At 32.6% G+C, this 18,570-nt stretch overlaps 1 protein-coding gene across 11 annotated transcripts in view; it reads right to left on the reverse strand.

The window, feature by feature from the left end:
- The window catches only part of NBEA (neurobeachin), a 678,106-nt gene that overhangs the window by 406,362 nt on the left and 253,174 nt on the right, over positions 1-18,570 (reverse strand). For 10 of the 11 annotated variants that reach the window (XM_078434421.2, XM_078434419.2, XM_078434415.2 and 7 more), the window contains 2 exons: positions 8,820-8,974; positions 6,467-6,593 (listed from right to left, as the gene is read on the reverse strand). In XM_078434421.2, coding sequence (XP_078290547.1) covers positions 6,467-6,593; positions 8,820-8,974 — 282 coding nt within the window. The remainder of the gene's footprint in view (positions 1-6,466; positions 6,594-8,819; positions 8,975-18,570) is intronic. The other variant, XM_078434413.2, reaches the window with a different exon arrangement.

Below are 18,570 nucleotides of genomic sequence, written 5' to 3' on the forward strand. Positions count from 1 at the left end.
TTTCTCCCACTTGTGCTCTCTGTCTGAAATAAAAAACAAAAAAAACAATGTTTTTAAGTGTTTTAAAAGAAGCCACTCTGCGGAAGAAAATAACCGTCAACTACATTTCTGAAAAAGGACTGGTACTTAGAAAATATAATGAACTCTCAAGGCTTAAAATCAAGAAAGCAATCCAATTATGAAATGGGCAAAAAATATGAACATACATTTTAATACTGATGGCAAATAAGCACACAAAAAGACGTTCAGAATCATCCATTAGGAAAGTGACAAATTAAGACCACAATGAGATATCACTACATACCTATCAAGCAGAATGACTTTAAAAAAAAAAAGACAACACCAAAATCTGGTGAAAATGAAGAGAAAGTGGACTATGTGTACGTTGCTGGTAGAAGTTTCTTTTAACAAAATTAATCAGGTATTTACCATAAAGCTCAGTAACTTCACTCTTGGTCACTTATCCCAGAGAAATGAAAACATATGCTTACGTAAAAACAAATGTTCACTACATCTTTTTTCATAAAAGCCAAAAGCTAGAAAAAAACTAAATGCCCTTTAGTGGGTGAATAGTTGAATGAACTGTCATAGATGCATACCATGGAATACTACTAAGAAATACAAATGAAAAAAAAAAGAAAAAAAAGAAATACAAATGGAAGAAAACTATTAAAATGTGCAACACTGCTGGTAGGAATGCAAATTGGTGCAGCCACTGTGGAAAACACTATGGGACTCCCCAAAAAGTTAAAAATAGAACTACACTATGACCTGGCAATTGCACTACTAGATATCTACCCAAAGAATACAAAAACACTGATTCAAAGGACACATGCACCCTGATGTTCACAGCAGCATTATCAACAATAGCCAAATTATGGAAAGAGCCCAAATGTCCATTGAGTGATGACTGGATAAAGATGAGGTGGTATACAGATACAATGGAATATTACTGCTATCAAAAAGAATGCAATTTTGCCATTAACAACAACATGGATGGAGCTAGACCATATTATGCTAAGTGAAATAAGTCAGTCAGAAAAAGACAAATACCATGCGTGCTCACTCATATGTGAAATTTAAGAAACAAAACAAATGAACACAGGGGAAGGGAAAAAAGAGAAGGAGGTAAACAATAAGACTCTTAAATACAGAGAACAAAGTGAGGGTTGCTGGAGGGGACGTGGATGGCGAATGGGCTAAATTGGTGAAGGATATTAAGGAGAGCACTTGTTTTGAGCACAGGGTATTATATGTAAGTGATGAATCACTAAATTCTACTCCTGAAACCAATATTACACTATATGTTAACTAACTAGAATTTAAATAAAAATTTGAAACAAACAAAAAAACCCGTGCAACACTTGGATGGATCTCAGAGCGTTATGTTTAAGCAAGAAAAGATCAATGTCAAAATGCACCTCTGGACACCTATGAGTCAATGACTAAATTGTAGGTAAACATAGAAAAAATATTGAATGAAAATTAAAACCTTATAATGAAAATTTATATAATAAAGCTAAAACAGTCCTTAGAGGAAAAGTTGTGACTTTAAAAGCTCATATTAGAAAAGAAGAGATATCTAAAATCAATGATCTAAGCAAGGGTCAGCAAATGTTTTCTCTAAAAGGTGAAAGAGTAAATATTTTTGGCATTTAGGCAATACTTTCTCTATTACAGCAACTTAACACTGCCACTATAATGTGAAAGCAATCACGGCAATATACAGACAAATGATAGGACTATATACCAATAAAAGTTTATTTTTAATAGAAACTGGTGGCAGGCAAATTTAGTTCATGGGTCATAGCTTGTAAACTACTAATATATGAAAAGGAATTAATAAGACCAGAATTCAGTGTAATGGAAAACAGAAAAAAAACTAATGAAGCTAATAGCTAATCTCTGAGAAAAATCGTAACACTGAACAATCAATAGCTATTCTAGTAATGATACAGTGAGAAAAGCCATAAATTAACAAAATCTGGAATGAAAGCACCATTAGAGATCCTATATTTTAAAATAACAAAAAAATAAAACTGTATGGCACTAAATCAAACAACTTAGATAAAATGGCTAAATTCCTAGAAGTCACAAATGACCAAAACTGATGCCAAAAAATACCCCCCCCCCCGCAAAAACCAAAAAATCTAAATAATCACTTGCCCATTAGAGAAACTTAATTTGTAATTTAAAACTTTTCCATAAAGAAAATTCCATTTAGAGATGGCTCCACAGGTGAATTCTTACACATTTAAGGATAAATATCACTAAAGCTACAAATAACACTATCTTACACACAGAAAATAAGGAAACTACAGATAGAATTATTGAGCTGACAAAAGTTCTAAACCATCTACCAAAGTCTATTAAAATTAAGTGAATCAAGCAGAGCTGCAGGATACAAGGTCAAATATGCAAAAATAAATTGTCTTTTTACACACTATCAACACACAATTAAAATATTTCTCTTTTTTCAGCTCTACTAAGGTATAACTGACACAGGCAATCATCAATTTACTGTGTTAAGATAAATTTATTTGCATATGGTATAAATGAAAACATACAGTGTTTACTTTTTTACTTGGCTTCTAACTCAAAATTGGAAATCTAAAGTAAAAAGTAAACATAAGATCTTTAGATTGAAAACTACAGTTAGGTGCTGAGAGAAATTAAAGATCTCAATGAATGGATACAGACAATGTTCATAGACTGGAAGACTCAATAATATTAAGTCATCATTTCTCCTTAAATTTAATTAAAGACTCAACACAATCCTACTTAACACTACAGCAGGTTTTGTTTTGTTTTGTTTTGTTAGAAACTGGCAAACAAATTCTAACATTTATGTGAAAATGCAAATAACCTAGAACAGTCAAAGCAAATGTAGAGAGGAACAGAGCTAGAAAACTTGTACCACCTGCTTTCAAGATTTACTATAAAGCTCCAGTAAATGAAGACAGGAGGTATTGGCAGAAGAACAGCCATACAGATTATGGAACAGTACAGAGGCCAGAAATAGATTCAGGCATAGGTGGGCAAATGATTTTAAACCAGTGTACCAAAGTAATTCAATGGTGCTGAAACAGTGATTTGTAAAAATGGATAAAAACAAACCTCAACTTTTATCTCGACATAACACACAAAAATTAAGTGAAAATGGATCATCACAGACCTAATCACAAAAGCTAAAAACTACAAAACTTTTAGAAGAAATTGTAAGAACGTCTTCATGACTTTCAGGAAGGTAAAGATTTCTTAGGACACAAAAGTACAAACCAGAATAGAAAAGACTTTTTGAAACAATGGACTTTATTAAAATTAGAAAGTTCCTGTTCTTACTAGTTTTAACAAAATAAAAATATAAAATGGAACATAAAAATTTTGCAATGCATATATCTGACTGAGGACATATATTCAGAATATATAAAGAACTCTTATATCCCAAAAAGGAAATTTTTTTTTTAAAAAAGCAAAAGACTTCAATGGCCCATGAGCACAGGAAAAAACAAAAACAAACAAGACACCTTCCTATCATTAATCATTAAGAAAATCAAAAATAAAACCTAGTGAGATATGCTTACCCAGTCATTATAAAGTATAACTTTTAAAAGATTAACCATACCAGTGTCAACAACAATACAGAACAAAGGGTACTTTTATACATTGTTGACAGGAATATAACATGATACAACCACTTTGCAAATAGCAGTTTCTTAGAAGGGTAAGCATATACTTACTACACAACCCGCAATTTTAGTTGTCTACCTGAGAACGTTATGTCTAATACAAGACTTGTACTCAAAGTTCCACAGACTATTAAACGCCCACAGAAATAAACAAAAAGACATGGATGAGTCTCAGAATCTCAAAAGTTGAGTGAAGGAAGACAGACACAAAAAGGCATATTCTGCATGATTCCATCTATGTGAAACCCTAGAAAAGACAAATCTAAGTTACAATATTAAAAAGCACATAAACGGTTGCCTGAGGCAAAGATGGAGTGAATTACATATGGAGCACAAGGGAACTTTCTGGGGTGATGGATATATTTTATCTCTTGATTGCAATGGTTATATGGGTACCTAAACCAATCAAAACTCAGTAAAAGGTACACTTGAATGAGGTTTTTTTAAAGTTGAAACAACATACACAAATGGTCTCAATAACATTGATTTGGAAATTAGAGAAAAAAATACAAATACAAAATATTAACATGCTAAGAATAAATCAAATAGGAAATATGTAAGCCTTCTACATAGAAAAGTAAATACTGTTACTAGAAAAATTAAAAAGAAATGGAATATATGATGCTCATAGTCTGAAAATTTCAATATTGAAGGAGATCTGTAGATGCAATAGAGATCGATATAGTTGCAATAGATCTATGAATTCTATTCCTAGCCAAAACTCCAGCAAGTTTTTTAAAATACGGATACTGACAAACCGATTCTAAAATTTAAATAGAAACTCTAAGTATCAAGAATACCTCAGACTTCCTTGAAAAAGAAAAGGACAAGATGGGAAGACCTTACTCAACCAGATAAAGATCTTTATTAAACCTAAAGCTAACTATGACAGAATGGCACAAGAATACACAGACAAAGAACTGAGTGGCAAACTGGAACCCAGCATAAAGGGGCACTTGTTTTCTGATGAAACAGAAGAGCATGGGAAGAAAGAGGAGGTTTTCCAATAAATGATGCTGGGTCATCCTGACATCCATATCACTCCCACCTTATTAAATACACAGAACTCAATTCTGGATGGACTACACATCTAAATATGAAAAATAACAAAGCAGCCAAAAGATAAGGTGGGGGAAATGTAGGCAAAGGTTTCATCTACAACAGAAAAAGCACTTGTTGACAGATTTTTAGTAAAATTACAGCTTCTGTGGAGCAAAACAGCTCGTATAAATGAATAGAAAAGTCACAGAAAGAAGATATATATACAAATGACATATAATCTTCAAAGGGACAGGGCCTTACAAATTAATAACAAGAAGAAAAACAACTCAATTTTTAAAAATGGGTAAGAGATTTCAATAGACCACAAACCAGTAAACCAGCAAACCACAAACCAGTAAAACCAAAGACCAATAAATACGTAAGAAGTTGCTTAACCCCATGAATCACAGGAAAATGCAAACTATAAATACAGGGAGATACTTCCACCAAAATGGTTAAAATGTAAGAGTGACAGTACTAAGTATTGTTAAAGATAGGAAGAAACAGGAACGCTCATACGTTGCTGAGGTAGTCAACTTTCATATCCACTTTGGAAAACTATCTGGCATTATCTGATAAAACCGATACTACTCCACTCTACCCCACATTATTTACCCAGCAGATGTGCATGCAAATGTGTGGTACACCGAAGAGTACTGTACAAGCAGCATTATTGTGTATAAAGCAGCATTATTTGTCATAGCCTAAACCTAGAAAATCCCAATGCCCATCATCAGTAAAATTGATTAATAAATTATAGTATCCACCCACAAGGGAATAAAGATGGAATAAAAATAAACAAACTATTGCCACATGTAACATGGATGAATCTCACAAATATGATGCAGAACAAAAGACTCTACAGACAAGAGAATATATGCATTACAATTCCATTTTCATAAAACTCATGAAAGACAAAGCTAACCTGGTATTAAAAGTCAGGGTTATGAATCTGAAGAGGAGCAAGATTCGTGACTGGAAATGAGCACAAGGTGGGGCTTCTGGGGTACCCGGAACATTACACTTCTTCACTTGGGTGATGGTAACATGAGTGTCTTCATTGTTTCACTGAGCTTGTACACTCTGTATTTGTGTCATACTTGAATTTGAAATGTCAATACACACACATATCTGTGTGTGTGCAATTTAACTCTAAGAGTGTAGACTAGCCTCTTGCAGGAGTTTTCGTGACATGCTACTATAAATAATTTTTATCTATTAATCATGATAAAAAAGGTAATGTTTGTTCATTTGTTTATGAAATGAACAATATATATGCAATATATAATACTGTACATGTAATGAAAAATGTTTATTCAAGTTCCAATTACATACATTTTATATTACATGTAACTTTGCAGAGTTATTTTGAAAGTCTGTATTTTAAACTTCTCATTGCCACGGCAAAGATGCACAACTTTATCATGTCACCATTTGTGCATGTTTTTACTGAAAATAGTAGCATGTTATATGACAATGGATTATAAATTCAGCAAAGTCAATGTCTGAAAGTCACTCAGGATCCCTATTTAGGCTCTGAAATGTAGTAAGTAGTTTTGATACAATGTGTAACTAGCCAAAAATAACAAAACAATACAATTATGAAACGCAGTCACAAAAGTCATAACTAACCATTTTCAAGAATTCTTAACTCTACCTTTGTATTTAGTGTGTATTGTTTCACTATGTTTAGGGGTGGAGTTGTAAAATGAGTATAAACAAGTAGTTATGTATACCTCATGTTTTCGGCCGAATCTTCTGGCATTGGAGCGACAGTTTGTACAGCTGGAAGGTTTTTGCTGGTAGCACCATTTACAAAACTAGAAGAGGAGGAAGAGGAGGAGGACCCTGAATCCACGGCACCTGTTCCCAAAATAATAATTTTTAGCCTTAAACATAAATTTATTTAACAAAACTATTTCCATTGTATCATTACTATCTGATTTTGAAGACTTACTCATCTGAATGTCAAAACAGAATTCAATAAATAAAAAGTCATTTGGCCATTAGTACACTAATAACTTTTGATAAGTATAAACAATAGCTGTAGCATTAAAACCCAGTTTATTTACTTACACTAATCTAACAGAACTACATATTACAAACGGGGTATAAATAAAAGACACCAACAAATGAAAATAATTTTAGATAAAATGAGGCTGATAAAACAATTCAAATTCAGATGCGAAAAATTTATGTTTTTATTTCTATATTATAAATTTTTAGTGTTTACTAAGATACAGTTTACAATAAATTGAGCATAAATTTGTGGCACTGCAGCATCAAATGTTTACTTTGATACAATGATTGCTTTCAGAAGGGCTATAATGAACATAATTGTACCTGATTTTAAAATAATGAGTTCTCCTCAACGATATGAAGATGCCACTTTGGAACAGACTTTTCTATAATACACCATGTAAGTACATTAAAGAGCTGTGGAGTTGAGGGACATCTAGTGTTCCTGAATATTATCTTATCTCACACTAATCCCATAAAGCTGAATTGCTTACTAGGATTTCTGCTACAACCTTTGTATAGCATCTATTTGCCAAAATCTAAACTGTACAGTGGGCCCAGTTCAGGTGCTGGCATACAAAATGTGGATGTGTGTGCGTTGTCTGTCTATATATATTTCCGAGGAGAATGTTTAATTACTTACATTTTATTTTCCATTGTAATATTATACACTTCATGCTATCACTAAACTTTTTCTACCATCATTTCCAACATCTATTAATTCACAAAATAGACATTATAATAAAATATCATAACTTGTTTCACACAAAAAAGTAAGTAATTTAATTTTCCTTTAACCTATCTCTTAAAAATAAGGACCTATTCAATAGACACCAAATGTAGATTTCTTTCTACTACACTGGCATATTTAAAAAATTTCAACCCTTTTTTTGATGTATATTTTGGTAAAAGAAAAATATGTTTCTTCATATTTCTAGAAAGCAGAATTAGTATAAAGAATAAGATTATAAAATGTATAGAAAAACTTTATATATATATATTTACTTATAGATAAATCAAAGATGTTAAGTTCTTCAATACAATGCCACTAATAATGTTTATTTGCTAATATAAATATGCTATAGAGTACATTCTACTTACTACAACCCCATAAATGTGTTGTTCATGATATGTCAGACTCAGGTGGTATGATAAACAAGAAAAATACAGAAAGCACATAGAAGAGCTATGAAATTAATAAAATGGGAAGAATCTAAGTAATGATAATAGATGGAAAAGTTCAAAGCTATACAGTTTGGAGAAGAGAAGGCTACTATAGTCAGGGAAGAAAAGTCAGGGATCATCTTGCGTTGTATAAATACCTAAAATGGAATCACAAAGATTTGGGTAAGGATTTATTTAGCTAATAGTCAACAGGAACATTTATGGAAATTTACAAAAAAAAAAAAAGGTTATTTTAGGCAGGCTTTTAAAATTTGTAGTGATTTGGAATTTTCTGTTCCTAGAATCATTAGGAAAATGTTGGACAATGAATTGGATACAACTGTATTCTAAGAATATAAATTAACTCAATGTCAAATAATGTTTCTTATTCACATGCATTTTTTCCCCATCAAGTTGAGGCTCTTGCATATCGTCAAGGTTCTTCGGGGAGCTCTGCCTTTCCTTAGAGAATTTAGCAAAAAATATACATTAGGATTCAACCAGTAAACGTCACTAAATTTATTTTCTGTTACCAACATATTTAGTGATCTTCTTGATACATTTACTAATTTTTACATATCAAACTTAAGCATTCAAATCATCTTTTGGTTTTGCTCCCCAAATACCTTTGACCAATCTGATTTAACTTTGAAAGTAAATAGCACTGTGTTTTGAGAAGACTCAAAACAAAAACCAACAGTGCCCTCTAAAATGACCACTAAAAAATATGTCTTAGAAGTACAAATTCTGAAAGGTAGTAACAAAAAGTAGAACCTTCTTAAAGACTAGGATTATCATAAATGATCAGGGTATTTTAATTTTTTAAGATCAAATAAGCAGAAAAATGAAGATCTAGAAAACAGAAAGAAAAAGATGAGGTATCACAAAAGTATATAAGGACAATACCTGTTGTATTAATCATACTTTTTGGTGTAGCTCCTGTAGCAGCAAATATATTGGAGGTACTGCCTGTCGTCAGCCCACTTCCAGCAGCAGTGGCTCCCACAGTGGTTACAGCCAAACTACCGGGAGGTGGTTTCTTAACAGGCACCACGACACTCCTGCAAAGAAAGAAGTGATGGAAAATAACAAACACAACGCTTAGGATGAAATCCAAACTTGCTGTGGCAGATTATATATATAGTCACCATTCAATTGTCTTTTCTTTCTTTTTCTTTAACTTCTGAGCCCAATTTCAATGGCGAAAAGGTTATGAACATTAGGACATACTGTGAAGTGTGTTGACTTTTATTCATTTGGCAAATATTTATGTAGAACCTGGAGTTTGCAAACCTTTCTTAAGATGGCATTGGCTATAATCATAAATCTGGAAAAACTAGAAAAATGTGTGCTCAAGTTAGAATATCTTGCATACGCAGGGTTTTTTTTGGAAAATATGCATAAAATATCCTTCTTATCTGTACTATATTCTCCATGTGTAAAGTTGTCATAAAAACATAAAAAACATTCTGAAAGCCAAATTCTGAAGCTTCTTCCTAGTAAACCTAAAAATGAACCAAAGAATACTGAGTAACATCTAACGGCACAGTAAAATTATACTTTATTTTTCTGAAAAAAACTTAGTTGTTTTTCACAGTTGTTATAATGAAAAGGAACTAAGATGATACATAAGACACTCAGTTAAAGATCTTTTAGGCCTTGACATTTTGAACACAGGAGTTTCCCATGTTTATTTAGCATATTTAGATGAATTTCACAAAAAAAATTCTGAACTTGACATTGTGTTAATCTTAAATAATAAATAACAGTCATTTAAAAAGATAAACTATCTAGCAAAATAAATATCTTTAATTCCAAGTAGTGAAACTTCATTCTTCTCAAAGTTTATAGCACTGAGGTTTCATAGAAAAAATACTTACCAGGGTTACTCAACCATCATTGAACTTTTCATCTAGAAAGTGGATGTATAAGATGTTGTCAGCTCAAATGTAATGCTTTGATAGCTAATGATTGACAGTACAAAATTCTTCAATCTAAACCAGTTCTTTTTAATGTACCTATATACATTTATTTTTTTTTAATTTTCCCATTAAAAATCTCTACTTAAAAGAAATTATATCAATGGCTCATTCTCTAGTAAGTCTATGGCTTAAATTTCCTTAATAACTTTTTTTTCATAGAAACACTTATGTTGATGTCTTTAAGGATTTCTTCAATGTCAAAAATCTAAATTTGTAAGAATTATTACTATCAATTTTAGGAGTACTTAAAACATTTTTGTGACGAAAAGTATTATAATCTTAAATAATATTACTGTGTCAAAAATTTCTTCATTATCTCTTTCTGGATTTTTTCTTCTTTTCTTTTTATGGGTGGAGTCTAATTCATTAGACTCAACCTTGAACTCTCAATTATATCGTATTTAATTACCAAAGGCACACTTTATGTTTTCAACTCCTTCACTGGCCATTCCTCATCTAATGCCTTTATTTATAACACTGAGAAGCAGTTTAACATTATGGAAAGAATACAGGATGTGGAGCGAGAAGACTAAGTCTTGAGATCTAAATCACTCTCAAGTTGTGTGATTTTAAATTTCAGTTTCTTATTGCAAAAATGGCAAGATGAATGCCATTTACCTATAACTGGGGAAATTAAATTAGAATATATTTAAAAGGGTTTTTCAAGTATAAGATGTCTTATAGATGTTAGTAATTATTACCATTGGGTAAAGTGAAATAATTCTCTGCCTACATCATATAAGGTATCAAGTTATACTCATCTATGAATAGAAAAAAAAAAAAACTAGTATTTTGGGTTTATCATCAAAACTCTTCTCTAAACTCCTAAACTAATGTTGAGATGCACTATTTCACTGGCTATCCAAATCAATTCTTGATTTGAAAAAAGTCATTAGTGACTATAATACATTTTTTCTACAACTCATTAAAATCCCTGGGGATAAAATAAGAAACACAGGCCGGTTTATAGTGTTGTGAGACAGATCTGTAGATCATAGGAAAGCTATTACCAAAAATTCTCACTTAATAGGTCATTACCAACTTTGGGCAAAAACTCTACAACAGACTACTATAGGCATCTTGTCAAGTGCTGAGACTATTCAAAATATATTGAGAAAAACTAGTTATATGAATAAAGGAAAAAAATTTAATCTCAACAACCTGTAGTGATGGCTTGTAAAAAAAATGCAAACAACATTAATGCCAAACTACAAAAAAACTGAAAACTATAAAAGCCTCCATTCATTCACAGTGAGGTCTGCTAGTGCAACATATAAATATAGTAGCACAGTGAGTGACTAAAAACCCATTTTTTAATGACCTACAGACCTGAGTTAGAATTCTACCTCCAACAATTACTAGCCGTGTGGTATTAGGCAAGTAAATCTCTCTATGCTCCATTCTCCTCACCTTTAAAATGAGACTCATGATTGTTTGTACTTCATAATATTGTTAAAAAAGATAAAAGAACATAATACATATAAAATATTTAGCACTTTGCCTGAAATATCATAAGTGATCGATACATTTTAGCTATCGTTAGTATTGCTATGGCTCCCCAAAGTGCTGATGCCGTCTGGGTCTGCATCAGCAACAGCAGGCAATATGAAAGAAGCATATGCTTTGTGATTGTCAGACCTCATAAACAAAACCCTAGGTGCTGTTTTAGGTATCATATTTCAAGAATAATGATAAACAGCATCATGTCCATAAGAGAATAGTTAGGATGACAGCAGATCTAGAAAATAAGTCATGTGAGGGAAGGCTGAGAAACTAGAAAATAATAGTGAAAAGGTATAAAAAAATTACACCAATTTTTAAAAATCTGAAGGAATGTTTTATACACACACACACACACATACATATTTCATATATATCCTATGTGTATATGCAAAGGATAAAAGAGGAAACACCTATGTATCTCCATATCAAATTAAGGCCAACAGGAGGAAGAATCTCTAGGAAATTTTATGAGCTTCCATTTCCAACTACTGATGTGTTCATGACTAGGATGATGATGTCACCAGGGCTGTGTTGAGAGAGGTGGGACGCTGGATTTGACTAATTCCTCTTTCTCAGCCTACAACTTTAAGCAGTCCACTATTTCTCCATTGATTATAATGGCCGGATTGTTTACTAGAATCAGAGTACTGTACATTCTTATCCTTAATATAATTTCTTCATCGACACCACCCATTCCTTAATACCTCAAACCATTCTCTGTCCTAACAATCTATTTTGACAAATAATTTGAAACTGTACACTTATCAATGTGTTCATAACACTTTCATTTTTTGGAATATTATATATTTGCAATTACTTATATGTGAAAATTGACATTTTCAGCTCTTACAAAATTTTCTATCACATTATTACTCAACATGTTAACCAGTTCTACCTACATTAAAAGGCTTCCCTAGTAGTCTATGTAACCACTGGGGTTACCCATTTTGAATCTAACGGGTACCCGAATACATACCCTAAATAGACACAAAATTTGAAGTGCATACCCTTTTTATAGGGTGAACATATAATTCTTACCTGTATTTCAAAAATATAGCCACCAAGAGTCAAGAGCTATTAATCTAAACTATTAACATATTCCACTTTCCTTCTAGATCTGCTATTCACACAGATGCATACTTACAATCCTCTGTACTACACACACTTTACCAACTGCATTTTTCTATCTTAAGAAAATTCTTTCCATGTTTTCCCACACAATTTCACATTTCTGTTCCATACCTTAAGACTGCAAACTATAAAGTAGATGATTTTTTGTACTACATAAAACTCACACATATTCCAAGACTGTAAAGGTTATCACCAAAATAGCACAAGCCAAGAAATTATTCAATCTAACTCACTTCAACAAAATATTCCATTGAGGGGTTAACTATGTTTTGTAATACATTGAGTGATATATAACACATATAAGTGTACATTTTTCTGTCTTTGAATTCATCCTATCCCAAATGCAAAGATTTGGGGGTGTGACCTACGATTCATTCATTCTTTCATTAAACAAATATTTATTGTATTGAGCACTATGATGCATGAGAGGTGGTTCTAAATTCTTAGACATAGTGATATATAGAAGAGACAAAATCTCTGCCTTCATGGAACTTACATTCCAACAGGGAGAGAGAGAAGAGACAATAACATGAATGAGTAAATATAGTATATGGGAGTAAATATAGTATATGGGAAATATAGTATACAGTATATGCTGTGCAAACAATAAAACGTAGACAGAAATAAGGAGAATTACTAGAAGGGTGGCTAAGAAAGGACTCACTAAATAAAGTAGCATTTCAGGAAACACTGAAGGGGGAAGGAGCAAACTATGAAGACATTCAGGGAAGAGAAAAAAGTGTCACAGGCAAAGAGAGCAGGAAGAAGGCTAGTATGAATCTAGAAGATGTGGAGACTTATTAAGAGATGAGACTAGAGAAGTAAAAGGGGCTCAGATCATGGGTCCCTGTAGTCCATTGTAAAGACATCGGGGTTTTCTCAGAGTGGGATCAGAAGCCTTTGAAAGCTTATGAACAAGGAAAAAATATGATCTTAGATTAAGCAGGACCATCCTGGCTGTTGTCTTGAGAATAAACTGAAAGGGAGTGGCAAGTGGAGGAAGACTTACTTAGGGGTTTACTATAATAATCAAGCAAGAAATGATGGTAGTTAGGATCAGAATGGCAAAACTAAAGTGGTGAAAAAGCAAATTTTGACTATATTAAGAAAGCAGAGCAAACAGGATTTGCAGAAGACTGGATTGGGTGTGAGAGAAAAGTCAAAGATGATGTAAAGAGTTTTTTTCCTTAAGCAACATGAAGGGAAGAGCTGCCATTAGCTAAGATAGGGACAAATACAGTTGGAGCAGTTATTAATCACCCAAATAGTGATGCTGAATAAGCAACTGGAGAGCTAAGTCTCTAGTTTAGGAGAGAGGACTAGGGTGAGACATAAATTTCAGAATCATCAGCGCATATTCTATTTAATGCCAGGAAAGTGAATGAAGTCACCAAAGAAATGAGTGCAAATGGATAGGAGAAATAGTTCAAGGACAGAATCTTGGGTACGCATTAATGAGTTCTGTGAATTTTGTAAAAAGGTTACTACCTTATCAGTATACTTCAAAATGTATCCTATGTATAAAGTGACATAGTGAAGATAAGGGATTTTCAACAGTGACTCATCAAGGCAAATTGGTTTTATAATCATCTGTGGCACTCTACAAGGATCCCTTTCTTTCTTCTGCTCCCTTTCCCTTCTCTTTTACACTTACTGAGCACTGACAGGTTAAAGGAATACTTCACTGACAAGTTTGAAGGATAAAAAGAAAGTAAGACATAACCCATGCCTTAGAGATACTTGGAGGAAATACAAGAAACCAACAAATCAACTGTGCAATATATTTCATTAGTTGCCCTGATCAGTTATGCACAGGATCTTTCAGGAACTAAAGTATGTGCATTATCATGGAACAGTGAGCTGAAGCTAAAAGTATCAATGGGAATTAGCCAAGAGGAGAAAAATTCAATAGTAAAACTTTAGTGAGGCAAAGAGATAGGAAAAACATAGTAGACTAAGCAGACTAAAAAACAGATCTTATGACTAGGAAAATGTGAGGACATTCCAAACTAAGAAGTTCACCTTTTATTTTGTGATAAGTAAAAATTATTTCAGAATTTTTAGTCAGTTTTTCATTTAAGGGAACTGAGTCTGGCATAATTGTGGAAAATACACTGGAAAGGCGGAAGGGCACCTGGAAATCGTGAGGCCGGTTAGGCGGTAAGAGAAAGAATCCACTTGAGAGATACTGAGGGCCTAAAGTGAGGTGATAGCTTTGGGAATGGACATGTCCTATCTTTTCTAGGATTCAAGTCTTTAACCAAAGTCAACAATAAGTACCTGCTACTTTTTGTGAGACTATTACAAGGTCATCATTTATTATAGGATTTTGGAAACTTATGGGATTTTTCAAAGAAATAAAGCATCATTTTACATGCTGAGAAACTGAGTCCCAGAGAACCAAAGAGAATAAAAGTCACATCACACAACTAATTACAAACAGATTGATTATTAATACCCAGTTTCCCTAATTTTAAGATTAACACTCTTCCCTAACAAGGCTTATATAAATGTTAAACATTTATCTTGAAAGAGAAAGCTGAAGCTTAGGAAAAAAACAATTTACTACTGATTTTAGGGCAATATTACAATTTACTGTAGCTCATCAGAAATCACAAGGTTACTGCTATGATATTTTCATGCTTTATATGCCTCTATTGTGTAAAATATTTACAATTCCAATGAAAAAAATGTGTATAAGAAATAATTGAGTATTCCATTAACCTACCCTTTAAAGAGAGATACTTTTTTCAGTTCACTGAACTGTCTGTGTAAATGCCAGGGGAGACAAAAGCAACAACATTGGGGATATTAGGATATAATCATGCTCGGTCAAAACTGCATCTTCTATCACTTGGCCTTAAAATAACATACCCAGGACACTTGGAGAATAATAAAAGCTGGAATTTCAGTAGCTAGATAACACAGAAACTTCAAAATGCAAAGGCTGGCAGACTTTTAATCAATTTGGCTTAAAATTACTTGTTCATCTTTTAAGTGATACAAGCAAAACACTTCACAAAAATTAGGAGACTATAGGAACAGAAATTGAAGTCCTCAGCAGTGATTACAATTTCTTATAAATTTAAACCAATTTAGGAAGATCCCATCATGTCTAGCAAACATATTTTTTATTATCTTTCCTAAACTGTCAGCTTTAGCACTAATGTTAAAAATGTTAATTTTAAAAAGCTAGCGAGAAAATAGCTGGCCTCACCTTGTACTTTAGGTTTAATAATATGAAGGCTACTGATCTTGCTTTTTTTAATTTGTATTTGAGATTTTCTTTTTCAGAGAATAAAACGCTTGAAAGCAAGGAAACTGAAAGTTTTAGGGAGAGAATATACAGACTCGTTTCCCCAAACTTATCCAACCTAGTAATTCAAACATAAGTGGGATTATACAATCAAAAGGGATGAAATATAAACATGTAAGATCAATGTTTGTTAGGGAAGTAATACAATTGTAAGTTTTATGTGATATCCTAGGCATAAAACAATTTTCTAAAACATAGTTAACAGTTAAAATGTATGGAGAAGCATATTGTCCTCTGCCTTTCTGTGTGTGTGTGTGTGTGTGTGTGTGTGTGTGTGTGTGTGTGTGTGTGTGTGTCTTTTGTCCAACTTAGAGGGGGAAAAAATAATCTTAGAAATCCCTGGGGAATTAAGACTGATCTAAATCACAGATATACACTAAGTTCTCAAAAGATTAAAATCATGTGGATATACAAAATTACATTTTAACATAAAAGATAGGATAAAGCTTAATTGGTGGTTTTAGAGAAAAGCATTACCCCAACCTAAAAGTTACACAGGTACTAATGCGGAAGAAATATAGCTCAGCTAGAATGTTTTATGACTACAGATCTATATTTAGATCTATCAAAAGAGACACTATTGTTGGAGAACTTTGTAACTTGACTTGTGTGTTCTATGATTATTAAAACGCTTCTGTTAGAAATAAAACCATGATAATGTTGTCATTTCATAACCGTATTTCCTCCATATACATAGTATTTCTTCACTATAAAACAGTACTAGAGAATCTCTAGCAGTTTTAGTGCTTTACAATTCATAGATACACATTTGCTAGGGCCACTCAAGTGTATAATCCGACATATACGTAAATCTGCACAGATGATGACTGGAAGAAATGAGAGAAAAAGAATCAGCACTTTCCAGATACATAGATAAGAATATTTATATAATATTTCATAATACAATCTGGTAAAATAATACTGACAGAAAATGTTTTATGTTAGGTAAATCTAAATGTTTCTAAAATTTGATGTTGTAAATCTACCTAAAGAAAACAATAGTATAAAATTCACAACTGAAATTCATAAATGCTACATCCCAAGTGGGGAGAAACACCCCATGTGGAACATAAGTTAATATAACTCAAATTACATCAGTTTTAGGAAGCTATTCTCAAATTTACAGTATAGAATGAGTATAAAGAATACATTGTTAGCATGTTTGCAATAAAACCAAAAAACTATTGGCTAACAAAAGTAAAATCCTAGGTGATCTCCACTGGGATTACACAGTGTTATTAGGAAGAATGATCTAGTTACAAAGAAACGAGCAACTGAGTCTATAGCTATTTTCCAACTAAAGATAAAAATGAAAAACACATTATTGGTAGGGTAAGACCCATGATAATTCTGTGTTTGAAACTGGTAGTATTCAGGACTTTGCTTCTAAGGCCTGTCATCTTGGATCCTATTTTCAAGGAATTCAATCTGATGTTAAAAGACATGTTATAACTTGGATTTCAGACTTTAGTGCTTCAGAAATATGTTTATATACTTCATAATATAATTATAGGTACCTTAAGACAGATAAGGCAAATGGTAGCAATATATTGGAAATATAATTGAAAAATGCAGTTGTCCAGAAGCACTTGTGGGGATGATGTCTCTGAAAAGCTGCTCAAAGCTCTAGAGTTTGAAGTAAAATTTTTGATGTTGTCACTCTCAATCTATTGAATGGCTGACAGACAATCAAACCCGTCTGGCTGGCTGGCAGCTCATTTTGCTGGCAGGTGGCAAACAATTAGACACACCAATTTGTGCCTCCTGATGACATTAAAGCATGAAACTAAGTTGTATGCAGGGCCTAGTGATTTGTGTGAAAGCATTTCAAAAATAATACTCTTTGCCGTGGCAACTCATTTCAGACTGCCACCTCCCATTATGGCTTTGAGCAGTGAAGACGACAGACTTGAGTTACGTGCAGTGCAAGGCCGCTTCTGTTCAATCCGTCATCAGCGCCCCCTGAGACCTCAATCCCCTCCTTTCATCAATATCACCTCATCATTTACATTTGATAGTACTTGAGCTACTGCATATATTAACTACACTAGAGAGACCCTTTTCCTAAAAAGAATTGAAATATGCTTTGTGTGCCTCGATTTCATTTCTACTTATGCAATTTAGAATAATGATTCCACTCCCATTGCACTCTGCACAAATGCTACCAAGAACAAATGGAAAGTTCTATTTTTTTAAAGCCATACTCACAAAAGTGTAATAAATTCTGAGTAGCTGAGAATACTGGCACTCAAGTGATAGCTCTGTTAAGTTTTAATGAAAAAACTGTTGTAACAACAATCCAAATTAAAACAAATATATTTAAATTAATTTTTATTTCATTGGATTCTCTTATGCAAATCACAATAATTCTCTGTACTTACTGTTTTGTATTTTAAGAAAATTTAAATATATAATTTAAAAGCGGAACACAAAATTTTTATAACCCTAAATTAAGTTATAACAATTTTATAGATGTATACAAGTACAGATACTTACATGCATACGTTTACATATACTCATAAACACACATACACTATATAACCTGGGAACATAAACTAAATAGGCAAAATGGAGGATATCAATATGAAATGGCATAAGGAACATCCAAGGAACTATATGAATGAACATCCAAATACAATATTAACACAAACCATTAAAAAATATTTCCTACATTTTATAGCCCCCCTTTTTTAGTTTACAAAAAATTCTGACACTCAACACACTT

This window comes from Panthera onca, chromosome A1 (assembly GCF_046562875.1).
Source record: "Panthera onca isolate mPanOnc1 chromosome A1, mPanOnc1 haplotype 2, whole genome shotgun sequence".
Lineage (NCBI taxonomy): Eukaryota > Metazoa > Chordata > Mammalia > Carnivora > Felidae > Panthera > Panthera onca.